The 27,264-nt window shown below is 38.7% G+C and overlaps 2 protein-coding genes across 2 annotated transcripts in view; both read left to right on the top strand.

Annotated features, from left to right (window-relative positions):
• The first annotated feature begins 654 nt into the window (after nt 1–654).
• Nucleotides 655–22,708, top strand: LOC118797545 (SLAM family member 9-like). Its single transcript, XM_036556907.1, has 8 exons — nt 655–808; nt 14,367–14,663; nt 15,838–16,110; nt 16,206–16,331; nt 17,594–17,634; nt 17,816–17,944; nt 21,342–21,401; nt 21,599–22,708. The coding sequence occupies exons 1-8, from the start codon at nt 655–657 to the stop codon at nt 21,659–21,661; spliced, it is 1,143 nt and encodes a 380-aa protein (XP_036412800.1). The 3' UTR covers nt 21,662–22,708.
• Nucleotides 22,709–23,683: 975 nt separating this feature from the next.
• Nucleotides 23,684–27,264, top strand: part of LOC118796689 (C-type lection lectoxin-Enh3-like) — a 45,972-nt gene continuing 42,391 nt past the window's right edge. Inside the window, exon 1 of the mRNA XM_036555710.1 lies at nt 23,684–23,826. The gene's annotated coding sequence lies outside the window, so the exon portion shown is untranslated. The remainder of the gene's footprint in view (nt 23,827–27,264) is intronic.

Here is a 27,264-nt window from a genome sequence, read left to right on the forward strand (position 1 = left end):
ATATATATATATATATATATATATATATATATATACACATACATACATACACACACACACACACACACACACACACACACACACACACATCCTTTACCTTGCATTTTCTGTCACCAGTGCACACTGACTTGCACTACCATAATCTATACTTTCAATCCACACCATACTGGTGTAAGTAAAAGCAAGAAAGTGTAGTTAAAACATATAGTTCTTGCTGCTTGGACAGTATAGGGGTTGAAATGTTGTTGCAATATGCTGTGCTGGGCTATGTGGCTTGTTAGTGGAGTTGGGGTCTACTATGTATGTGAGATGTGTGGTTGCAGGTGACCTACCTATCGTTTAGATAGTGCTCTTGGCAGGTTTCCCCTGCGTCATGTCAAAAAAAGAGCACACGTTTAAAGCACTATGTGTTGTCTTCTGCTATGCTAACTGACCTGTGAGATGGGCTGAAGAGGAGGAATCTGATCCGCTGAGATTTTGTATGAAGGAATGGTCTCAGATCCTTTGCCATGTGTTTGCCAGTCTCACTAAGCATTACAAGACTCAGAGCTCTGCAAAGGGAGGCTGCACAAAGTATTAAACGAAGGGGTGCCAATAACTGCATGAAGCATGGAGCATGGGTCCTTGTACCTGGTAATAAAAGAGCATGCCACAATGGTATCAGAAGAGGGATCACCCCCAAGTGATCCAGAGGGAAAAGCAAGTCAGCAGCTAAATGCCAGAGAAGACAGAGTCTGGCTGAGGACTGCAAAAGAGGAGCAGCACAGTGAAGATGGACAATGGAGAGTGGTTGAGATGGTGCAGCGAGGTTTGACAGCGAAGCCTGGCTGGAGGAGCCGGCTAGCTGCGGGAGCCTGCTGGCAAAGATACCTGTTTTGTGAGGCTGGCGCAGCGAGGCTGGAGCCAGCTCACACTAAGTTCATACAAAAGCTACCTAGCAGTTAACGGTTTATGCTATCCTAGGTATTGAATTTTAATTCAGTAAAGACTCAGCTTAATATTAGTACTTCCCCTGATAAGCTGATTTAGTCTATCAAAATATCCTGATTATTATTTTAATGCTGGAAACATTTTCTGATAAAGGCATTTAGACCATCAAACCTATAATGTTAATAAAAGGCTGAAGTTGGCTTTTTATGTACCAGCTTATTGTTCCAATTTTCCTATTCCATCTTAAGTGGTGCAGCAGTTATTATAACACCTGAGGTACCACAGCTAGCTCATGGGAGGGGTGATGTCTCCAACCTAGGTCCCAGAAAACAGGTCAACAAATGTGCGCACTGTATTAAACATCTTTTACCGGTCATATAACGTATTAAGGCCTTATGACATTGATTATGGTATTGTTTACCTTTATTTTAACCCACTCTTAGAGGGCAGCAACACCCCTGCAGAGTGGAATGGTTTGGCTTAGGTGATAAAGGGGTGGGGCTAAGTCTATAAAAGGTAGTGGGGAGACTAGTGTCATGGTAATTCCCAAAGTTTTGTCAAGGAAATCGTGACAAAGAACGAATCACCAGTTTTTGAATAAGCAAGAGTTATTCAGTGATACAGACCAGAGAGTGAAGAGATGAGAGCACACTCTGAGGCGGTCTCTCTTACATAGGGGTCATATACCCCAAACTAGATGTTAGCAGATACCAAATAAGGAGAGGTTTTGACAGCTGTTGTTATCACTCTGTTAATATTACCATACAAGGTTATGAGTACATAGGGGCATCATCAGAGATGCTCCACCTAGAATATCTTATTAAAGCAGAAGTACTGGTGGGTGCAGGACGGGTGACTGAGGTCAGTTACTATGTGAGGATACTTCCTGTTTTTTGTATCTAGGCAGCAAAGCACTTCTATCAGTCAGTGGACAAGGTGTTTTGTCCATGACCTTTTGCCCGTACATAGTTTTACACTCTGCAAGCAATAAAGCAAATTACATTGAATTAATGCAATTTCCATAACACTAGCTCGATAGTACTCACCTCAAACTCAGAGGCAGCTGATGGAAATGTGAGTAGAGCAAGTTAGAAGTGTAGTTCTATGGTCTTGTGGCCTTGGACTACATATACTTACCTGTACTGCCATTAAAACTACTGTTTGTTTTGTTTTGCAGTTTTTCTTTTGTATGTTTTGCATGTTTGTAAATAAATCACTCACCATCATCCCGCATACCATTCAGCCACAACCTACCTGGTGACTTTGTGTCTCCTCACAGGGTTCGGTGAAGCATCGTCACAGGGAGGAGAAATGAATGGCACACATGTTGGAGCACTAAGGGCAAAGGTGGGAACAGGGCAGAGACAAGGACTTAAATGAAAAAAAGCACAAGGTTATAACAGAGGGGCAGAAACAGGCACACACAGAGCAAAACTGGGGAATCTGTGACAGTGCAGTTCACGCAGGGGTCAGCAGACTGACCTTGCTAAACTTGCTAAAAGTTGTTTTCATTTGGAAAAAGAATTTAAAATAATTTGTGTTTGCAAATGTTTTATTATTTCTACCCACAGCTATCAGGCTTCTGAACAAGCTGTGTCCTTCCCCCACTCGGTCACTTTGGTAATATTATTTATTATATCAAATCACTGCTACGGACAATATCACTGCCACTTGAAAATGGCTGTGGCCCTTTACATTAGATATATACTTAATGATGAATGGACCAAAACAAATGGCCAAAAATGACTTGGAAAAAGGCTAGTCCCTTTGACTTACATTTAAAGTAAAGAAGTTTTTTCCTTCTCCTGTAAAGTAATATAATAATAATGTAATAAAGTTCAGTGCACAAATGTCCTCACATGTGCAAAAGACACACTCTCATCTCAGATTACCCTTTGTCTAATATATTTGTACATTGTAGAGATTTTTTTTACGTCTTCCCTCCTGTCTCTGTATATTTTGTGTGTATTTTGTGTATATTTATTATATTTCAGTAATTTAGTTTTTTTTTTTGCTTGTTTTGTTTGCACTGTTCTTAGTATGTATATAATGCTACCTTGCTGTAGAGTGATTACCTGAGCCTCACCACAAGCATTTAAATGCACAAATGTCCTGACATGTTGTGCAAAAGACAAATAAACTTGAAACTTGAAACTTTTTCTTGCTGGCCTTTCTAAGAAAACATGCTATTTTGTCCACAAATTCAACTTCTTTGGATTAAGATAGTTTTAGTTAAGGTTAGGACTGGGTGCAGTATTACTTGGCTACAGTACAACAGACGTCTACAGGGGTCCTCAAAAGTATAGTAAAATCAATGTGTGATATAATGATATCAATCATACCTCATGGTGGTCACCTTCCACCCCTCCCCCACACTGTATCTGCATGCCTGTGGTTTTCCACTCAAGGGTCTGGCAGTGACGAACTACAACTTTTTATAGTATCTTATATAAAATATATCTAATATTATACACTTGTTTTTTGCTTTATAGGAAAAGATACTCAAGCTAAACCTGAACAGCCTCATTTATGTTTCACAGAACTAAATGTTTCCTATTCATTCCTGCTGTGCTTTGTTAGCTTGAGTATAATGACATATTGCTTATATTATGTATACATTACAATGACTTTATATTATTTGGTGTCTTTGTTCATTTTTCTTCACTTATTTCCTACTTTTTTTTATGTCTTGCTCATTATGGAGGTTTTAACCTCTGCTTACTTCCTTGGTTTAGAAACTTCCTCACACGATGGCCGTGACAGCACAGCTGATTTCTGTTCTCTTCAGTTTGGTCTGGATCACAGGTAAAAAAAAAAAATTAAACTTCATTACTGCCTTTTACTTTTTGGAGGCTTAACTATATTATAACCAGTAATTATCTTAACTATTTTCACTTCACAGACGAAGAAATCATCATCTATCATGGCTTAACCTTGCTATGATCATTATTAAGGTCAATGTACTCTTAAAATATAGATTATGAAGTCAACAGGATGGATAGATGGATAGATTTTGTTGTAGTGAACTCTCAGATAAAAGGTACTAAACTGTCACTGGGGCGTTACCCCTCTTGTCTCTGGGGTGGTATCCTCAAGAGTATGTCTTCAGTACCTTTACTTAGGGAATATAATTGTACAATGTTACATTGAAATGATATTTTTAAGCCTTTTTTGACCCTAAATACCAGCTGTTGTCTCCAGCCTTTTATTTCATGATCTTAATTTAAAACATCAGGTCATAAAAAGCTAGAAATATGTACTTTTCCCCTGTGAAAAACCTACTGAAGATACAAAATTAGACCTTAAAACCATTGTAGTACCTTTGAAGTCACGTTTACATAGTTTGTATCTTGATGAATGAAAAATGTAGCTGCACAGTACTTCTTTTGAAAGTGTACACAGTGTTAATAAAAGGCTTTAATACACTGCACTGAAACTTTTACACTGTAATTTCTGTAATACATATAATCTCAGGTGCTTGTGTTTTTACAGTTTGTCCCTAAATTTGTATGATGAATTGTATGAGTTTGGGAAACTGGGCAGTTTAGGTCATAAGATTCTTGTAAAGACTCTAGTAATGACCAATTCACTGGTTTCAGTGCTTTACAGTGGAAAACCTCTGCAGAATAGTGGCACTCACAAAGTCAGACATAAGTAAGATCATTTTATCTATGTGTCTCATTATAATCCTAAATGTAATATTTAGACCAAATGGGTCTCTAAATCAGTTACTTATACATCTGCTTTCTCAAGTATCTGCATTTGATGGTTCAGGCAAGTTTCTTTCTCTTATTGTACACTCTATAAAGCTTTCTTTTCAGTGTTTTTTCCAAAAATAATGTTAAGTTTGTGCACTTTGTGTATCATCTAGTTTTAGCTCTAGATTTACAATCTTGTAACAAGAAAATTCAAAAGAATGGTTCACCAAAGAATCAATGTTACAAGAGCTAACACGTAGCTAACAAGAAATAGAAACCTTATTCTTTTTTGATTGACCCAGCTTTATATTATATTAGCCTTTTAGCTCCAGTGCCAAACTAAAGAAGCAAACTTAAGGCTGATCAACTATGTTTGGAAAGGGGGAACTTTGTAAACTAGATTTTTAGGAAACCATTCGTTTAAAGGGGCATTTGGGCTGATATGTTCTTTGTCATGATAGCACTGTATCTCTCAGCCTCATCAGTTTGACACAATCCACACTTTGTAGTTCCTCAATTACAGACTGTAGTCCATCTGTTTCCCTGCATACTTTGTTAGCCCCCTTTTACCCTGTTCTTCAGTGGTCAGGACCCCCATGGACCCAGGGATGGGGGAGTAGCTAAGTAGCACGCTCCTTTTTGTAGTTAGCTACACATTTTGTAGCTAATAGCTGTAGCCGCTATAGTTTTATGAAATGGAGCTAGTAGCTGTAGCGCCTACAAATTTTCGTGTAGCTATAGCAATATAGCAATTTCTCACCACAGAGCGCAGTCATTAACTGGGCTGGTGGCAATTGCGCAATCCTGACTGAGCCATGGACAGTTCGAGCAAATGGGCACACGCTGCCCCAACGTGCTGATCACCCCTTACTAGTAGGCTTAGCTCAGGGGTCGGCAATCGAAGCATTTTATATCCTTTTTACCATCTTGGCTGTAAATAAGTCTCAGTGTGTGCAAATGTACTAGTATCCCTATATTTCATTTTTTTTTGCTTGGACTGCTCGTAATGTGGCTAGCAAAATCAGCATGCTTTAGTCCAGCTCCAGTAGCTGCTCAGTTTAGGCTACAGGCTCCATAGTGGGCTAGGTTAGAGATTAGATGTGAAATTAAAGTTATATTTTGTTACCTACTCATAACAAACTACAAGCAACATAAGAAAGTTCACTGTTGAACTTGAAGATAGTAGTAAACAAGTATCATGTAGCAAACACTAAGAAATCAGCAGCTACATTAGACTATATTTTGTCTCATTAACTATATGAGTAGCTGCCTTTCCCTCTAGCTGGGCTTTGGTACAGACAGCCTTTTATAAACATATGTTTACTGTGTGCTTTTACAATAATTAGTGAGTACAGAGATGCAAAAGACACAAGCAAAGGGGGGGGGGGGTAAATGAAGAGCAGAGCTGATTATGTTATTTTACCTTAAAATCTAGTTCTGCTGTGGAGCCGTAACAGGGCAGTAAAAGAGCCGCTTGTTGCCGAGCCCTGCCTTAGCTAAAGTGGAAAAAACATTTTCGTAATAGACTATTACTAATAGTACTCTGCAGAGTCAGGGTCACTGATAAAAATTTTGAGGCTGATGTGTTGCTTAAGTTTAACAAAGGACTCTGAATGTCATGTCTATATCTTGCCAAAATGTTTAAATTGGAGCAGTTTTATTTGAACAGTTGACAGTGCTTTGAACAAAGTTGTTTGGTTTGTATCAGTTATTTTTGTTGATTTTTGTTAGGAATAACCTGGAATGATTGATTTTGCCTTCACTTAATCTACATTTTTGTTGGATATCACACCTTTGGTTGTGTAAGTTTGATTGTTGGTTACACTTTTTGGTGATCTTTTTGTATATTTGCAGCTTTTCAATTGTATGTTTCTTTCTGGCACATGATTAAATCACGTATCTCAGCACTGCAGTAACACTGACGTGGTGGTGAGTGGATCAGACACAGCAGTGCTGCTGGAGTTTTTAAACACCTCAGTGTCACTGCTGGACTGAGAATGGTCCACCAACCAAAAATATCCAGCCAACAGCGTCCTGTGGGCAGCGTCCTGTGACCACTGATGAAGGATTAGAGGATGACCAACACAAACTGTGCAGCAGCAGATGAGCTATCGTCTCTGACTTCACATTTACAAAGTGGACCGACAAGGTAGGAGTGTCTAATAGAGTGGACAGTGAATGGACACAATGTTTAAAAACTCCTGTGTCTGATCCACTCATACCAGCACAACACATACCAACACCACCACGTTACTGCAGTGCTGAAAAAAGTTTGTCATAATAGCACTTTATCCCTCAGCCTAAAAAATGATTTGTATTACTCAGATCAGCATGAAAATCGTATGAATTTTTCACTTTACATAAAAATCTATTTTATTGAAAAAAGTTATTTCACTGTCCATGTATGTGGAGACCATGCATTAGTGGAGTATGTCCTTCATTAACTTCAAGATGCAATATAATGTAAAGATAATACAGACAATGCTGAACTCAAGGCTTATTTTTTTGGTTAAAAAAACCTGCTTTGTTACTTTTCAATACAAAGTGTGAAAAATGTAAAAATTTGATCCCTCAAAACAGTCTGGACAGAGGGAAACCTGGCAATGGACACAGATGTGTCTTGTATTCCTTACAGCATCTCATTAGAGGTTTTGTTGACCTGATTCCTTCTCTTGGGAGCAGGAATGAGACTTGGCTGCCCCTGAAAGCGCTTTTGCATGGCCCCAGTGTTGATTAGTGTCTGAGCAATAGATGCTTTAAAACAACAACAGGTCATGTGTTCTTTTCATCTGGTAAAGTTCCTTTGCATTCACACGTACCACATCCAGGAAGTGGCAGAAAATGTGCATACCACCTTTTGTTCTTTCTTCTGTTGATACACTGCAATATACTGATTCACCAGATCCACTCCCAAATATGACTATTAGTAGAAACCAACTGCAAATAGGTGATGTATTTGGATCACAGCACAGTCTTTTTACTCCAGATTTGTGTCACATCCTGAGAATGTTTACCATCACATGTCAAGACCACATAAATGATAGACCTATAACCCATTTTGTCACAGTTACATTCTCACTGGTTGACAGAGGATGCTGCTCTTCCCTGTTCCTTTAGCTCACTGAGGGTCTTGAGGTTGCCTGTAGCTCCTTTTAGGCGGTTGACTCTGCAAGTGCCTGTAGCCTCAATTTCCTGACCATGTAGTGTTTCAAGAAGGGGTGTTCTACAGAAGAAACTGTCAAAAAAAAAACCAAAATTTGCAGTTATATTAAAAAACATGTCTTTTTACCCGTCTCTTTAGTTTTAAGAGTTTTAGCGCCTCAATCACAGATCACACACAGATCTTCGCTATTATTTTATGGCTTGTCTGTCATTTTTATCAGCTGCAACTCGAGCTGCAGGAATGACATTAGAGCAATAAATCAGACATTAAAACAGGCAGATAATACTGACAGTATACAGCGCTGATGTGCTGCTAGAGGAAGAGGAAAGCCTGCTCTGTTGATAAATTCCCTCGTTTCATCAAAAAATGCATCCCACCAGCAGTGATCAACAGGGTTTGGTTGGAAGCAGACCGAAACCAGGAGGTTTCAGCTGTTGTTTTAGACCTGAATACAGGTGGTGTGTTCACACGTCAGAACGGAGAGAACTAAAGAAAAAGTTTGATAGGTCCGCACCAAACATGGTAGGACAAACACCCTGAAGAACGTGTCAGTCTCTGGCTAATTAGCCTGTAACTGCTGTGTTCTTGTTTATACGTCTCTACCGGCCCACTATGACCTACTGCCTCCTCCCGAGTTCCCACAGGTTGAGAAACCCTGACCTATATCACCTTTTTGGCCACTGGCCCCCAGTATAGCTCAAACCTGTACAAGTAGCCAGATCTTGAACTTGTTGAAATGTCATTCACTGAAATGTTACTCATTTTATCAGCATTGTTTTTTAACTCACGGATCCTAGGAGGAAATTTGTCTTCCTTTTTCATAGTTAATTCTTTCATCATTTTCATTTTACACACACTCTAAAACTGCTCCAATTTGTTGCATTTCTGGCACCTTTTATTTCTAGCTGGACACTGTTCCTGACTGCCATGTGTCTGGCCACGTTTTTTTTTTTGAGATTTACTTTTTATTAAGTTTAAATTTGAAAACCGGTGTAACATAAGAAGGAGAAAAAAGGGGGATGGGCACAGAGTATTTCCATTTAAAACAATTTGACAGTTACGTAGTGAAAAAAAAGAAACACAGAGTAATACTACATTGATATCCAGACCCACATGTTGTGCTCCTGCATCCAGATAAGACAAATATTTTCTCCATTTAGAGTGAAACATCTCCAAATTTTCCTGAAGTTTGAACGATAGATTTTCCAATGCAGCCAAGCTGCACATTTCTGCATACCAGTGAGATGCAGATGGTGCTGTAGAGGCCCTCCACTCTGTAATAATCAATTTACGGCCTAGCATTAAGGCTGTAGGTTTGGAGCCCTCTAGTAAGCCGGTTCTATACAGTCTAGATGGAGCTCTGTTTATGATTTTAAACTGAATGAGTCATGTCTTCAGCTCTCTGGACATTTTCTTTAGGAGCCTCAGAATCCTATCCCACTCTGTTTGAGTAAAAGAGGCATTAAGATCTGTTTTCCAGGTTGTCTTAAGAGAGGATTCTTTACTGTTAAGGACTGAATGGTGTAATACCTAGAGGCCTCATGGCCTTTACCAAAGTGCTCCAGTATCTGGTCAGAAACATCTGCCTTAGAGGGACATACTATCAAGGAGCCAGAGGTTTGCTTCAATAGATTTCGTGTTTGACAATATCTCCAGAACTGGTTTGGCGGTAGGTTACACTGTTGTTTAAGACAGTCAAAGGACTTAAGTGAGTCACTACAGTATAGGTCACCTATCGTTTTAATGCCTCTTTGAAACCATTCTTTCCAAAAGAATGGGGATTTACCTATAAGTAGTCTGGAGTTATATCATATTCCAGCAGAGGAGGTTAGGTATGGGTTAAACTGAAGCAGTGACGAGGTTTTCTTCCATATCCATTGTAGATGTGTCAAAATACCCCTTTCCAAAACAAAAGGGGGAAATATAATGCCATTAGTGATAGCCCTGGCCATAGGTGAAGTAGACTAAACCGGAAAGCAGACTAAACCGGAAAGCAGACCGTAGTTTCTCTTCCTTTGAAATTCAGTTTCTCAATGTTAGCAGTCGAGGAACAAATGAGAGCTCATTTTCGCTTATCATAATCTACAGGCCACCAGGGCCTTACTCTGAGTTTTTACAGGAATTTACTGACCTGTTATCTAGTTTAATAACAATCTCGAATAAAGTAATAATTGTTGGAGATTTTAATATCCACATAGACAAACCACAGGATCCGCTAAGTAAGGCATTCATATCTATTTTAGACTGTTTTGGCTTCACTCAAAATATTATGGGGCCTACTCATTACTGTAACTATACTCTAGACTTAATATTGACCTTAGGTATAGACATTAAGCATTTGGCCATCCTTCCTCAGACCACAGCAGTGTCAGATCACTACTTAATCTCATATGAAATCAGTTTTAGTCGTAATATATGTCCATCCACACGCTATAGTGTTAAACGTACTATAACATCGTCTACACCCAATAGCTTTATTGAAAACCTTCCAGATCTTTCGTCCTTAATTAGTTGTCCGTCTGAACCCAATGGATTAGATATGCTGACTAAATGTTTGGAAGACACTTTTCGCTCTACTTTAGATAATGTGGCTCCATTAAAAAGTATAAGAATGAGGCAGAAAAGGCTCGCTCCATGGTACAATGACCTAACAATGACTTAAACCCCTAATAAAGAAACCTAGTCTTGACCCCTCTGAGCTTTCAAACTATAGACCTATTTCAAATCTTCCCTTTTCATCAAAAATTTTAGAGAAAGCAGTGGCAAAACAATTATGTTCCCATCTGCATAGGAGTAATATATATGAAAAATTTCAGTCCGGCTTCAGGCCTCACCATAGTACCGAAACAGTGTTAGTGAAAATTGTAAATGATCTTTTATTATCCGCTGACAAAGGAAACATATCCTTACTGGTTTTACTCGATCTTAGTGCAGCTTTTGACACAATAGACCATTCCATTCTATTAGACAGGCTTGAGAAACTAGTAGGAGTGACAGGTAAAGCTCTTTCGTGGTTCAAATCTTACCTTAGTGATCGCTTTAAGTTTGTTAATGTAAATGGTGAACCATCAGCTCTCACAAGAGTAAAGTATGGTGTTCCACAGGGCTCTGTCTTAGGACCCAGATTATTTACCTTGTATATGCTACCACTAGGTACCATCATTAGAAAACATGGCATCAATTTCCACTGCTATGCCGATGATACACAATTATATATTTCAGCTAAACCAGAGGACAAAATTGAACTTAATAAGATAGAGGACTGTGTAAAAGACATTAAAGAATGGATGTCAAGCAACTTCCTTTTACTAAATTCGGACAAAACAGAAGTCCTTCTTCTTGGTCCAAAAGCTGCTAGGGATAATCTGCCTACATTTACTCTTAATCTCGATAGTTTCTCAATTGCACCAGACACATCTGTAAAAAGTCTTGGTGTCACGATTGATCCCAGTCTGGCCTTCGATGAGCATATTACCAATATTACCAGAATAGCTTTCCTCCACCTGCGTAACATCGCTAAATTAAGAAATGCTGTTGAGGGAGTTTTTCCTTGCCACTGTCACCAAGGCTTGCTCACTGGGGGCGTGGACCCGGATTCTTTGTAAAGCTGCTTTGTGACAACATCTGTTGTAAAAGGCGCTATATAAATAAATTTGACTTGACTTGACTATAAATAAGCTTGATCCATCAAATAAAATTATTCCCAAAGCCAAGGCTTCCATGGTTTAAAACAAATATTTCCACTCCACCCTGTCAAAAACCTTCTCAGCAACGAGAGATATAGTGGCGATGGGAAAAGAGATCAATGACGCCTCCCACATAATATTAATGCGACGTCTCATGTTGTCCGTTATAGCACGGGCCTTTTTAAATCCAACCTGGTCTGAGTGGACCAACGATGAGATAACTTTGTCTAGTCTATTAGCTAGTATTTTAGAGATGATTTTGCTGTCACAGGGGATTAAGCTAATTGGTCTGTAGTTTTTGCACTCCAAAGGATCTTTATCCTTTTTCAGAATAAGAGAAATTAAGGCTTCCGACAGGGATGTAGGGAGGCTGCCTCTGGCCAGTGATCCATTGTACAATGTCTAAAAGCATCAGTGCTAGGTTCTCTACATAAGTTTTATAAAATTCAGATGTGAAACCATCTAACCCTGGAGCCTTAGCTTTAGGTGGCTGTTTGATAACTGAAATTACTTCAGCTTTAGTGAGGGATCAGTCAAGCATATTTGTTTGATCCTCGGTTAGTCTAGGCAGGTTACAAGCAGAAAGAAATGAAGTGATGTTTTGAGTATCTGTGTGTACTTCTGCTGTATAAAGTTTGATATAATACTTTCTAAAGACATCATTTACTTCTTGAGGGTTATAAGAGAGAGTATCTGCACCCCCCCTAATCACAGAAATATTACTTAAAGTCTTTTTCTGCTTTATACATCTAGATAAGAACTTGCCCGCCTTATCGCCCTCCTCAAAAAAATTCTGTCTGGCTTGAAAAAGGGAGAACTCTGCCTGTTTTGTTATGATAGAATTTATCTCATATTTTAGTTGGGTCAATTTGACTAGATTCTCAGCAGTTGAACTGATCTCGAATTTATTTTCTGCAAGTACAGTCTTGCCCTCTAAGTCCATTTGTTTAGCTCTATTAAGTTTCTTTTTATAGGAAGCATGTTGAATAATAAAGCCTCTTATGTATGCCTTGAATGCTTCCTAAACCACAGAAGGAGAGGGAACTGAAGTGATACTGGTTTCTTTAAAAAAATTAATTTGGCTTTGCAGTGAAGTTGTGAAGTATTGATCGTCCAGCAGACTAGAGTTTAGTCTCCACCTTGGAGTTTTACATAATTTCCTGAATGGATACTGGCGTGTGATCAGAAATAATTATGCTTCCTGTACTACAGGCAGATATTGAATTAATCAAATTATTTCAAATAAGGAAAAAATCTATCCTTGAGAAAGTATTATGGGGGGACCAATAAAATGTATAGTCCCTCCCATTTGGATTAAGCAGACGCCAAATATCAACCAAGCCTACTTCCTTGCACCAATCATGCAGTCATCTGTCACCTTTATAAGGGCGTAATGATGAAGCGCTATGATCAAGAAAAGGATCCATAACGTTATTGAAATCGCCTCCTAAAATTGCTGGGCAATTCCCAATACTTTCAAGCTTTGTTTCTAGGAATCCAAAAAAAACTTGAGCATGATAACTGGAAGCATAAATATTTGCTAATATGCATAAATATTGCTCGGAGTTCTGCCAAAAGTATTATTATTCCGCCAGAGTCGGCTGCAAATTCCTTTATACATTTGAATTGGAGATTTTTCTTAATTAAAATTGCTGCTTCGAGACGGGGCTGTGCAGCACAGTGCGAAAGCCCTGTTTCTCAATGACTGAGAACGTGCAGACTGCAGGTCACCTAGCAACGATGCATTATTGACATTTATAAGCAGCACAGTTGGTTTCCTGGAACGTTAAATCTGCAACGAGAGACTGTCAAACACTAAACAGTTACGAAGATGAAGTTGCTTCTCTTTCGAATTCTCCCATTCCACCTTAAATGGTGTCGCATTTACATTCGGCGCCTCAGTCAGACTTTAAGGTGGAACAGGAAAAACTGAACAAGAAGCTGGAGAATGAGAAGCGACTTCAGCCTCGTAAAACAGTCGAAAGCTGAGAGACATTTTACAATAAGCTGCTCTAGTTTTGAGGAAAATTTTCCTGAAGGAAAGAGGAGGAAAGCGGCTGTAGGTAAAGCTTAAAGCAGAGCGAAGTAAATCTGCGCTCTCGTTTATATTGTTTAGCCTAACTTATACTGACACATACTGGACATAAATGTTGTGGATCCCAAGGTGGTCTGATTTTTGTCGAAAGGACAAAATGGCTCTTATCATCATTTGGGTTGTGACTCCTGATCTAACCTGGCTTTAATGCAGAGGGAGCCGGTCGTATTTCTCGCTCGTCCAGTAGCGTTTTTGTTATGTGCTGCCACAGACTGTCCGGGCGCTGCACTTACCCACTTCCGCACTTCCAAGTTCGGCCCTTTGCGTTCCGTCAACATTACGTTATAAATTAAATATTTCGAAAATCGATTTTTGACATTTATGAATCGATTCAGAATCGTTCACGTCCGCATCGTGATGCATCTAAGAATCGATTTTTTCCCGCACCCCTAGTGTGGATGCATTTCAGACACCTGTGAAATAAGTTTCACCTTTACATTTCAAACCTTCTCAAGTTTTTATTTTCAACAGTACTGACTCTCTTGTATGATAAGTGAGAGAGAGAGAGAGAGAGAGAGAGAGAGAGAGAGAGAGAGAGAGAGAGAGAGAGAGAGAGAGAGAGAGAAAAGCTGGAAAAAAATAGTGGATACATTTTCTCTTTGGCCAGAATTTATCTGACCTCAATATTAATGAGTGAAGTGCAATTGCTCTAAAAATTAGATATATATTTTCCAAGTAATGTAACAAAAAAAAAAGCAAATGCAAACTGTCAAAAAGACAAAAGCAAGCTAACCAACAAAACAGACTTAAAAAACCACTTAACTAAAACTAAAATTTGTCTGTTTTTTCTACAGAGTCCAGTGATGTGTTTGGATTGGTTGGCAGTTCGGTTCGACTAGACACACAGCATCCTGTACAGGAGTTTGATGACTTATCCTGGGTCTTTAACAGAGCTAAAAATGTTTTAAAATATTATTTTGAAACTAAAAAATGTAAACATTATTCTGCTTATGAAGGCAGAGTGGAGTTCAACAATGAAACCTACAGTCTGACACTGAAGAACTTACAGAGGACTGATAGTGGACTGTATGAAGCAAAAGCAGCTGGAATACAGAATACAGATGTTGTTAAGTACAGACTCTCTGTGTTGGGTAAGTCTTACAGTGTGAGATTTAAGGCAAGAAGAAAATGCATTCCTGGCAAAAAAACCTGCTGCTATCAAACAAACAGTCAAAATTTGATGTGTTTATTCTCTATTTAACCATGTGCATACAGTATCATAAGTCTACTGAGATCTAACGTCTTGTTAACAAGAGACGTATCTGGAAAGTTCAAGAGAAAATGCAGCAGCACTTTCAGTACTTTATTTAGGATGACATAGCCAGTAAAGCAGATGAAAATGACAGTAAAAAAATAATTTAAAAGACGCAACTATGTCTAACTTTAGTCTGAAAAACTATAGCTAGTTTCATATATATATATAGTAACTATATATATATATATATATATATATATATATATATATATATATATATATATATATATATAGTTACTTATACTTCGTTACAGGAGAAGCGTGTCATTTTGCCAGATATGCCGGTGTGTAATTTTGTACTGTGTGACCCCAACACTGTTCATGATGTTAGTGTAAATAAAGAAAACTTTATAGAAAGTAAAATATTTGTGTATAAGCAACAACATAGCATTAACAGGCATTTGCAATATTTTATTCTAAATATTATTAACATTTTTTGCAGGATATTTTTAATTAAAAACTATATACAAGAATATTTTGTCCCCATAATAACTAGGTTGGATCTCTGTGTGTGTAAAATGTAGAGCTGCTAGTGAGCAAGGAGGGGTGAAAGGGGACGAGTGAGGCTGTGAAAATAATTCACACCTCTCAACAAATTTGACCATACTGAGATAAAACAGACAGCACAACTTCAGCTTTCTTTATATAAAACAATCATGTACAACTGACACAATAAAACAGACGTAAATAACATTTTATGTCTATGTAAAAAGGACGTAATGAAACTTCTAGGCTATTTAGTCTGTGTATATTTTTATATTGTATGTTTTGTTTATCTTAACCCTTGTAAGCATCTGTGTTACTGAAAAGTGCTATAGACATATTATTCTCAGTATTATTTTAATGATTTTGTTCTGACGTAGTCATATTCGAGTCGAGCCCTCTAAAACTATGTTCTGAGACAGAAAAACAGACAAAGCTAATAACCTCTGTAAGTGATTTATTGTTGTCTGGTGTTTAGTGTGACATTACTAGCAGTACAGTGATCTGTATCTATGTGTGCACCTCAGATCCAGTGGAAGCCCCAGTCTTGGCTTCTGCCTTTCACCAGCTCAGCGACAACACCTGCAACATCACTCTCACCTGCAGAGGTCATGACCTCTCTCTCAACTCCAGCTGCCATGATGAAACCTGCGAGGAAAAGGAAGTGACATTACCCGGAGGCATCACCCTTTCCCTGTCTGTCAATGGCAGCAGCATTATCTGTAACCATAGCAACCCAGTCAGCTGGAAGGAGGCTGTTTTGGAGATGGGAGAACTTAAACAACTCTGTGCTGATAAAGGTGTGCACACATACATGCTCAAACACAAGCACATCTTATTTTTTAATCCATTCTGTATTTGTTCTAAGATTAACAATCTTTTTGCCCCTCATTAGGAGAACACAGTACAGAGGAACATGACCTACACCTACAATTGCTATTGCTTGCTGTGGTTGTCATAGCGGTCATCATTCTTCTAGTTATCTTCATCAGTTTTTATCTTTACCAGAGGAAATCAACAGGTATGTCTTTTTTTCAAATTTCAAATGCATGTTCAGTGTGAACATAAACATTTATCATTATCACTCTTCACAATTTTCCGTCAGAAAAACAGCTTTTGAATTATGCAATTTGCAGGTCAAAGCAGTTGTTTAAACAGTTGTTACAGTTAACTGGCAAGTTAACACAGCTGGATACAGAAACATCAGCTTTGAGAAACTCAAATTTATTGTGATGGTTCAGAAACCAGACACAATGAAAAACTCCTAACCTTACAGCAGCGGCGACCCAGTAATCTTCTGTTTTATTTTCCTGTTCCAGTGAAATCAGTCATTTAAAAGTACGCTGTGCTACCTGATCACTTGATGTGTTACTGGGGTTTTGTTGGGGTAAGCCACCAGCCAAGCACAAGAGGTGGACTCAAGTGAAGAGCAGTACAGACTCAAGCGCTCAAAGAAAAACAAGATTGCACTCACAACCTTGCAACATGGGGCAAAGTGTGTTTCCACTGAAAGAAAACTAAAGAGGAAAGCAGTCAGCAGTCGCTTTTATTACTTACACTGAAAGATACTCAAGAAACCAGTACTCAAGACTCAAAAGAGGAACCAATACTGAAATGAACAGCTTAGTCAGATACACGCACATGGCGATGTGAACTTAAGACCACGCATAGTGTGAGCACCCCTTAAGTAGGGTGCCCACAGTTGTTACCACTCAGCCCTAATTAGCCCTTAGTGGGGCCTTGTCTCCCCCTAGTGGCCAGAAGTGGCCTAGCACAAGGCTAGGACATAACATTCTTTAAAATATATACAATTAATTAAAAATAATTAAATATAACAAATGGTACTATTGCGACACATTTGCAAAATAATTATATTTCAATCTTTTTAATTGGTCTGGCAAAATGCAGGCTAAATATTTTTTACAAGTGAAGAGGTCACTGAGTCAAGATCACTGATCAGTGATAGCAATAAGGGGAAGTTTGTGAGCTTAGAATTAAAGGGTTCTATTTGTGTTCAGTGCAGAACAAATAAGTTGCACTTGATCATAAAAGACTAGAGACAGAATCTGGGTGGATGTGGATTTTAAAAGAAGAGCAGTATGAAATGGTGTGTTGAAGCCCTGCTTTACTCCTTCTTTTACTATTTGTGACATGTCTGCTTCTGCCTCACAATGGTAATTTAGCATGTAGACAAAATGGCTTTGGAAATTTAGGATTGTGTCTACAGTTACTTTTTCACCTACTTTTCACCCTTTTTCATTTTTTTCATTTAAAACTGCGTAGGTCCCATACAGTGTGAGAACACAGTCTATGCTGAAGTTGAGGTAAGATTTATATAATTCTCCTTCCTGTAGACATTTAGACATTAATGAGAATAATTACTGTAATTATTTGATTCAGGGTTTTAAGGTTTATATTGTTAATTTGTGTCAAATCTTCTATGGAAGGTAACATGAAACACAGCATATTTGATAATGATGATAATCATGATAATCATGTTTACAGAGGAATGGTGCAGCAACACCACTTATTGCACTAGAGGCTCCTTCAACTGTGTACAGTGTTATAAAGAAGAAACCACAACCTACAAGTAATGGCCAGTCCAGTCAGACCACGCCAGTTCCTGAAAACCAGGTGACAATGGCCAGCATGTACAAAAAGTTGTCATTTAAATTCACTTTTTCTTGATCATTCATAACTTTTTAGAATTCTCCTAGTGATGGAGTTGTTTAATGCAGTTAGAGCTGTAAAAAGCAATACAAATATTAGTGCAGCCAATTTTATTCACTTTCTAAAAGGCCTGATTAGAGCTGCACTGTGGAAAATGCTGTCTGCTTGGTGCGGGATGGATATGAGCCTATAACCCATTTGCACCAGCAGTTTCTCTCCCTCATACATGTACATTTAATGAAGGATTGCACAAAAAATGACTGGTGGCCAGTGGCCAGTAGTGCCTGCCTGTTTTGCTTAAAACTCTATTTGCCCACAGAAAATACTTTAACTCTCAGAATTCTCTCAGAGTACACCTAACAGCTCCAGTGGCATTGACTTCCCATGGTATTAATTCCCAAAATGTATTTTTTAAACCAGAGTAGAACATTTTAATGATAAAGAAATGTTTTGTTTATTAACACTGCAACCTCTTTGTTACTGAACTTGCACTTTCTCTTTAGCCCCAAGCTCGTTGACGGCTCCTCTATTTTACTGCACGTAGTACACAGTTGCATGTGCAGTTTATGTAATTAGCTAAAGATAAGATAAGATAATCCTTTATTAGTCCCACAATGGGGAAATTCTCAGTATCACAGCAGCAAAGGGACAGCAAGGCACTCATGAAAAGAGAAGAAGTAACAAGAAGAGAGTTAACAAGCAAGTAATTAACTTTGTTAAGTACTTAACAAGGGTTTTTACAGTTTGTTACTTGTTACTATATATACTATATATATATATATATATATATATATATATATATATATATATATATAATATAAAAGACATTAAAAAAAATCCCTCTATCCTAATTAACAATATAAACAATTATAAATAAATAGAAAGCTAAATAATATTTACACTATAGAGAGATTTTTGAAAACATATTGCACATGGAGTGTTGATTATACTGCACACAGGAAAAGGTGATAAATTCACAGTATGCTCTGTAGGTGTGTAAACAAAAGGCTTAGCAAATTAGAACGTTATTTTCAGACTCATTTTGAGTGCATACTGCAGCCACATCAAGGCATGTTTTGTTCTCCTCTGCTTCTCTGTGTGAATTCACATGCATCACTCACTGTGTCCTATTATATTACTTTTGAAAGGTCAGAGACCACCTTCCTTTTTTTCATTTCCAGTCAAAACTGACATTAAGTATGAGTTACTCATTTTTCAGTATCAGGGTTCAAAGCTGGAAACACATTGTAGCGTTTACAGCTATTAAAAGACACAGCTTTCGCACAAGTCATGGTGCTTTATTTTTCAGCTGTTGTTGGTCACAGCTATGCCATTAGCACCCAGACTTTTCTCTAACAGTTCGGTCCCTACTCACCTCATGTCTTACTCTCTCAGCCATCAGCTCTTGGTTGACTCTCAGTTCTTCCCGCTCTCATGCATATCCCCCCTGGGGAAAGCTAGCACTGCCTTCACAATAAGAGTCCTTATCAGAAAAACCCTGCAAATAATTGCTGATGAACCAGCAAAGTAAACCAACATGTAAAAGCATTTCCTGAACCGCTACATTACCATTCATTTGGCACCTGTTGCTTCTGAAAAAGTCTAGGCCCAGAATGCACGTCTTTGACCTCAGCTATCCAGACTAAATGGCACATCTTCTTGCCTTCGACTGTACCATCAACCATCCCCTCGCCATGATTGGCTACCTCACAGTGGAGAGATAAACTGCCATGCCTTCCAGCTCAAACCCAGCAGGTACCACTTCTGGCTGGGCCACTTCACTGTCAACCCCATGTCCACCAGTGCAGTGCGTGGTACTCCTTCAACGTTGAAGGAAATATGGCACATATTTGATATGAATTTTTTACCACACCAGCCACTGTTTGGCATGTGAGCATGAGCTCGTCTTGCTAAAGTATCTGTATTGTTAGCTAGGGCTATGAAATGGCCCTGCATGTCTTCGGCAACTACCTAGTTCAAACCCGAAGGAGCTTGGGCCAAAACACTGCCTAAAACACCTCCAGAGTGCCCTGACAATTGCAGTCCAATCAGAACTCTCACTAGCGTGTTGCTAGCAATAGCAAGCAGGCTAATGCATCATCATTAAAACCTTGTCAGCTGCTGGGATTTCTGTTCATTGGACCACTCACATCATTCAGCTACCAGTTCAAATTGTGCATGGAAAGCCTCTCAGTCCACTTTACTAGAGTATGTAGCAGTCTTACTACTAAAAGGTGTTCATGAGTGCCGCCATCTACATGAATTTTCATCACGTAAGTCGAGAACGGCGCTCAATGGTGGTGAGCATCTGAGCTAGCTGGAGCTTCCCAGCATGGGCAATACACTGGCTCTTCCTTCACCAACACTGCTCTCTCATGGCTTTCCCAGTTGGTATGACTGACCCCAGGTGGCTCTGACGCTCTTGAAGATGCAAACTCAAAGTAATACTCCTCTATAGTTATACAAACATAGTGCTCCATCTCTCCTCCCAGGACTATGTAGCTTAGCTTAGCTGCTGGCATCCGAATAGTCTGAATCTCTCTCATCAGCAAAACCTTTTGCTTCTGACATCGAATGGGCTGGGAAAACTAGCCCCGTCTTCTCAGTATGAGGTCTTATCAGAATAATCCTGCAAATACCTGCCAAAGACCCAACAACCTAAACCAACATGCAAAAGCATTTCCTATATCTGCTACAACATTTAACAAACAATATGCCACAAGAACTATATGTAACATTGCTTTTTCAGTATTTATTCCACCTTTATTACAGCTTTAATGTTTTTCAGAAGGCTTGCTTTCAGTTCTTCTGCAGAGATATTTTGAGGTCTGGACTCTGAGGTGGACAGCAGCTTCTTTGTCTAATTTTTTGTTATTTTTCTCAGTACACATCTGTTCAGACCCATAGCACTGAGTTGTCCTCACAATGGAAGGATGGTCTATGTTATGTTTTACTTTGATTGATCCTGCAAAATTACATTGTCTTTGTCATTTGGCTGCCTAACAACATCACCAGAAGAGCAGTGGGGGGTTAAGGAATTCTCAATTAGTTCTACCATTTGAACCCCTAACCTTCCAGTTGCTGGCTCTCCTCTCCTACCACTGGACTACCAGCCACCCCATCTGTGGATTTCTCAGATCTGATTTCTCCTTTTTTTTCCAAAAGATGAGAGCTGAATGAATATTATTTATTATTTTGCTTGAACAATGTCTGTAACTTATTTAGGTAACATTATTTAATCTGAGCCAGCCCTTAAATTTTCAGTAAGGAACTTAAATATTTAGTAGCTTCGAATCATACTTAGTTACTACAAATGCTATTTTTTAATCATCATATGTCATGTTTTCTTAAAAATATTCAGCAGCGGTCGATCTCAGCAGAGCCCTGCATTTCTAGCATCTATGAATCCGTTCCAGATCAGGTAAGGAAAACTAAATTTGATTCAATTAAAGAGCTTTTAGAGTGTAGAAGCTTCAGTCTTGTTATCCATATGAGGGTTTGTAATACTTTCTTTGGTTGAGAAAACCTGCACATGTGCTTTATTGTAGGATTATTCATTGATTTCATTATGGATCTGCAAACTTAATTGAACTTTTTTCTGTCCTTTCAATCATACAGATACAACCTATGAAACCTGGAACCATTTACGCCACAGTTTCAAATCTCAAGGCTGTGAATTAGGCCAATTTGAATGGAACGACATCACTGTGAGAAATTGAAGTCACTCTTGATTTACACAGAAGATTCCCAGTGATTTCACAGTCATCTTGTGCGAGTCCACAAAAGTACAACTGGCCCTCCTCTAACTAGATGTAAAAGATGGCTTTGGCCCACTGCTGATGATAGCCCGTCTTAAAGAACAGAACTTTTTTTCATACAACATTTTTGTTTACACTGAGATACAGTCATAAAACTGGACAATTCCAGCTGAATGTCTTTACAGATCAGAAACCTTTTCGTTGTAAGTAAAAATACGTATGGGGTAGCTCCAGCTTTTAGGGGCCCTAAGTAAGGATTTTTTGGGGAGGCTCCCATCTTGCTAAATGTGGCAGAAGTTTGACGGACATTTACCCCACCACGGCTACTGTTTGTTTGCTGCCTGTGCTGTTCTTTTTGCCTGGGCCGAATTTTTTCCCACTGATTTTACCCCCCAAAGGACATGCCAAGCCAGATGCCCCTGCCGGCTGTCTGTCCAGCACCGGCGTCTCTGTGCCACTGGCTGTATGGCTGTTGGTATGGCCAACCCATGTATCAGTCCTGTCGTCTCACCTTCCCTCGCCGATTTTGGTGACACACTTGACTCCTCCACAGCTCAGACTGCAGGACTGGTAACATCTGTGCTCCATGAAGCTGCTGACCAAACTATCTCTCTCTCCAGCTCCAACTCCAGGGCCTCAGGCAAGTTGCGCTGGCAGGCCAGCTGTATGTGGATGCCAAGGTGGTCTCAGGTTGGCTAACTCTGTACAGAAGATGGCGAGCATAAGTCCATCTAGCTAAAGTTTCAGGAGTTTCAGCTGCCAAAAAGGGGCAATTTAGTGTGTCAAATTGGCCTGACTGAATGTCTTTGGACTGTGGGATTTAAATCAGTAAATTTATATGATTTATCTCTTCAGTGTCTCTAGTCTGCACATCTATATTTTCTACAGTCCAAAGATGGCAGCACACTCACTGAGACAACTGTGCTCTCAATTTCTCTTTGCAGTGTGAAAACCTTGATTTGCTTACAAATTTATATCATTGATCTGTTTAGAATTGTGATGTGAATGTTTCATTTTTAGGAGAATGTTCATGGTTTTGTAGCCAGACGTTCATTTAGCTCTTAGGTTGGATAATTTACTAAATGTGTGTAGTGTTTTGAGAATGTGTGTGAACATTTGAGAGCAGAGACATTTTGTGCTGAAATGTGTGTAAGCGAAAAAAAAAACAAAAACTAAGTTATCAAATGTGTTGGTGACAGGTCGGTTCTTTTCATCTGATGTGTAGAATTCAGATTAAAAACGCTCATTGGGTGTTGCAAGGTTGTGTTTTGATGCTCATGCCTTTTTTATATTTTCTACCATTATATCATAAGAAGACTTTGCCCTATAAAGATGTTGCGGTATTATATAAGGTCTTGCTGGACTTACCTGGTGATTTGTCTCGGATCAAGGGTGGGGAGACTTGTTACCCCCCCTAATGTAGATGTATGCCACTAATAAAAAAAGGGGTAAATGAAATCAGAAAGGTTCTGTTTTCTTCTTATAAAGTGTATGCCACTTTTACTGACCAATGGTTATATAGACCAGCATGCTGAGTAGATTATGGTTTCTGCCTGTGTGTTGTTTATGGTAGTCTATTTATGTTCATGTCTCCTTTCAGTAGGCAAGTAGGAGACCAGAGAGAGATGGGCAGACGCAGAGTGAGCTGGGAAACCAAAAGACTGAAAAGTCAGAGCTGAAGGGGTCCGTATTTAATAGAATAGCTGAAAAGCTTAGCCTGCATGTGTTTTGTTCTGTTTGTTATAATCCCACTTCTGCTTCCAGTGTCCTCACTCCTCTCACACTAGCCAGGTTTGCTACAGCGGTGCCGAAAAGTAGGTTTCTTATGGAAATAACTCTAACACTGAAACTCACCTACATTTTATCTCTCTTCATTTTACTTTCAAAACTATACAAATCAGCTATGAAGCTATGAAGGACGGCCTCGAAGACTATTCAAATCAGATTCCTGTTCAAATTAGATAAGAATGACAAATGAGCCTGTAGGTTCACTGAAGCACTGCTGGACAGACAAAGCGCTACGAGACAGAAGAGTCACCAGGACTTCAGACATGGACAAGAGTTTATTTCTAGCACTGCTGATCTCAGGTATGTGTGAGCTATAGATTTCTGGACAAACACAGAATTATGCAAAAGTCTGAGACCACTTAACTAGATTATATTTAAAGTTTATTCACTTAGAAAAACATTACTAAGATAAATACAAACAAAGCATAAATTCAGCAATCTTTAGTGTAAGCAGTAGGTACATGTACAGACCTCTCTTCCAGGCAGGCTAGTATTTACAGTTATGATCAAGCCATACCTAATTGACTAATACTTCATTAAATTAAACTTCAATACGTGTTGGTGGTTGGAACATGCAGAAAAATGTTCTCTCTTTAGTTGAACAGAAAATATTTCTTTTATATTTCTTTATATTTATTCTAATGTCATATCAGTGGTGAAACTTCTGACAGGTGGGACAGTCAAACCTCTTATGCAGTTTTACACCTATGACTTGTAGCTACAATAACTTTGTAATATACTTTATTAGCTGACTTTAGAGCACCAGACTGGTTGAGATAAAGCAATAGCTTGGAAAGAAAGATTGATGACATATATTTCCATTTTTTCATTTAAGGAAATTTTTTCTATGGGGGCCCCAAAAGGTTTCACTTTAAATAAAATGTGTTACCCATTATTCATCAACTCTGTTAGGCTAATAAATACAAATGTGTCCTGCACAATATGTGTTAATATAAGTTTAATATAGCAAATTCTGACTAATGAAAAATGGGGAAAACAAATATAAAGATTAGTCGTAATTTTTAAAATGTAAATAGTAATGTTACACAGCAAACGTAATCAGTTTAAAGGCAGATTTCCTCTACAAAAAATGTATTACTGAAAAATATATCAAATGGTTTTCATAGTTTTTGCAGATAATGCATGATATTTAACCATTTAAATATTTAATTGTATGATTATTAATCTATATTATTTATAAAGTACATACAAAGCTAACAAAATCTTTTTCTTTTCTTGCTTTTGGAAAAAATATCCAGAGAGCGTCTGTACTGCCCAACCCCCACCCCATTCTCTATTTACATGAAATGGTTTGGTCTGTTTAACCGTACTTGCTAGCAGTGAATCGCATGTGAGGAGTGCTGGTGGAGCATCAAGTCTCAGCTTCCTAAATAAAATTCTGGCTTCCAAAAACCAGGAGAGAGAAAAGAAAAGGCGAAAGTATGTCATCCAAATTTTCACAAAGAAAAGCGGATATAGTCCGTGAGTGGTTGAAATGAACCTGTTAGCTTAGTCCACAGTGAAATAGGCCATTTTTGATCCACTAACATTATTTTCTTAATATCTTCATAGACAATTGAGTGTTTACATCTCAATCCTCTTTTAGCCAACATTTAATGCAGGCAAACATTTAGCAAGCTATTCATATCAGTTGTCTGTCACGCTTCCGGGTTCTCCTCCCTTGCCTAACATGCTCCAGGACTCCATTTCCCATAATTCCAATCCTCATGACGTCACCCTTTCCGCCAATCACAAGCATCTGCCTCGTTCGCAATCACCCGATTATTAGTGCAACTCACTTGTGTTTGTTTGCCTCAGACTTTAAAAAGACACGTCTTTGCATCCCTTTACCACTACCAATGAATCAGCCCTGTCTGCCCATCCCTCTACCATTGAACTAGCCCTGTCTCTGTATCCTCAAACCCTTAAAGGGCCCTTAAACTTTTTATTACGCCCCTCATATAGATACTGACATCATTGTACACCCATCATGGTCCCAATTATTCATAATGCTATTCATAACCTTAATGGCTCATTCACTCTAACCACTTCAAAATTTCAGTCTGGTTTTAGGCCACATCATAGTACAGAGACAGAGATCTTTTATTATTCTCTAACCAAGGAAATGTGTCTTTGCTAGTCCTCCTTGATCTTAGTGCGGCATTTGATTAGATAAATCACTCTATATTACTAGATAGACTAGAAAACCTTGTAGGGGTAACAGGAATAGCTCTTTCCTGGTTCAGATCTTACCTCACTGATCGCTATCAGTTCGTTAATGTATACGGTGAATCATCTGTCCTCGCAAAAGTAAAGTATGGTGTTCCACAAGGCTCTGTTTTGGGACCTATATTATTCACAATATATATGCTACCACTGGGCACCATTATCAGTAAACACAGCATCAATTTCCACTGCTATGTCGATGACACCAAGTTATATATATCAAGCGAACCGAAGGATAAAACTGAACTTAGCCAGATTGAGGACTGTATAAAACACATAAAAGACTGGATGTCGAGTAACTTTCTCCTTCTAAACTCAGATAAAACAGAGGTTCTGCTTCTTGGTCCAAAAGCTGCAAGAAACAAACTGTCTAATTTAACACTTAAACTTAACAATTTCTCAGTTGCGTCAGGTTCATCTGTAAAAAATCTGGGTGTCACAATAGACCCTGATCTGTCCTTCGATGCACATATAACTAATATTACTAGAATAGCCTTCCTGCATCTCCGCAATATTGCTAAATTAAGAAATGAATTCTCTCTACAGGATGCAGAAAAGTTAGTTCATGCATTTATTACTTCAAGGCTAGATTACTGTAATGCCCTGCTGGCTGGATGTTCCAGCAAAAGCCTTAACAAGCTTCAGCTTAACAACGCTGAGTCCTCACAAGAACCAGAAAGTTTGACCAGCCCAGTTCTATCAACCCTACACTGGTTACCAGTTAAATTTCGCATTGATTATAAAATTCTCTTACTGACTTACAAAGCACTAAACAGACTCGCCCCTCAGTACCTGAGTGAACTTCTCTCCTACTATGAACCATCACGCCTACTTAGATCACAAGCTGCTGGCTTACTATTAGTACCTAGAATTAATAAAGTTACGTCAGGGGGGAGAGCCTTCTCATACAAAGCCCCCCAGCTTTGGAATAATCTCCCAGTCAGTGTTCGGGACTCAGACACAGCCTCAGTCTTTAAGTCTAGCCTAAAAACTTGTTTAGTCGAGCCTTTGGTAATTAGTTTTCCCTGTCATATAAAAGGTGCAGATGTGGGGGTTCTTGGTCATAGAGTATTATGGCAAACTGGGAGTGTTGGTGCTGTCGTCCTGCTGAGTCTTGGTTCCTCTCAAGGTTTCTTCCTCCTGCTCTTAGGGAGTTTTTCCATGCCATTGTCACCACTGGCGACGCTCATGGGGGCTCGGACCTGGATTTTCTGTAAAGCTCCTTTGTGACAGCACCTGTTGTAAGAAGCGCTATATAAATAAACTTTGCTTTGCTTTACAAAATGGATCATTCATAACCTGCATCATGACATATTTGGAAATTTATTATTTTAAATAATTAATATTTAGTCTAATGTAAACAATTAATATTAGATGCTAGTGGGTGTAGTAGAGTGCATTGAACATCATGTTATGAGACATAACAAAAGCAGTAAACAAGCAAAAAGCTAATTAAATGTCATTTTATTGTTAATTGAAAGTCATTTTCATATGAGGAGGCCCCTAAGGTCA

The sequence above is a fragment of the Colossoma macropomum genome, unplaced genomic scaffold (genome assembly GCF_904425465.1).
Source record: "Colossoma macropomum unplaced genomic scaffold, Colossoma_macropomum, whole genome shotgun sequence".
NCBI classification, from domain to species: Eukaryota; Metazoa; Chordata; class Actinopteri; order Characiformes; family Serrasalmidae; genus Colossoma; species Colossoma macropomum.

Coding starts and splice junctions, on each gene's coding strand:
- LOC118797545 (XM_036556907.1), top strand. CDS start 655: ATGGTATCAGAAGAGGGATCACCCCCAAGTGATCCAGAGGGAAAAGCA. Junction 14,664..15,837: donor GTACAGACTCTCTGTGTTGG/GTAAGTCTTACA, acceptor TGTGCACCTCAG/ATCCAGTGGAAGCCCCAGTC. Junction 16,332..17,593: donor TTACCAGAGGAAATCAACAG/GTATGTCTTTTT, acceptor AAAACTGCGTAG/GTCCCATACAGTGTGAGAAC.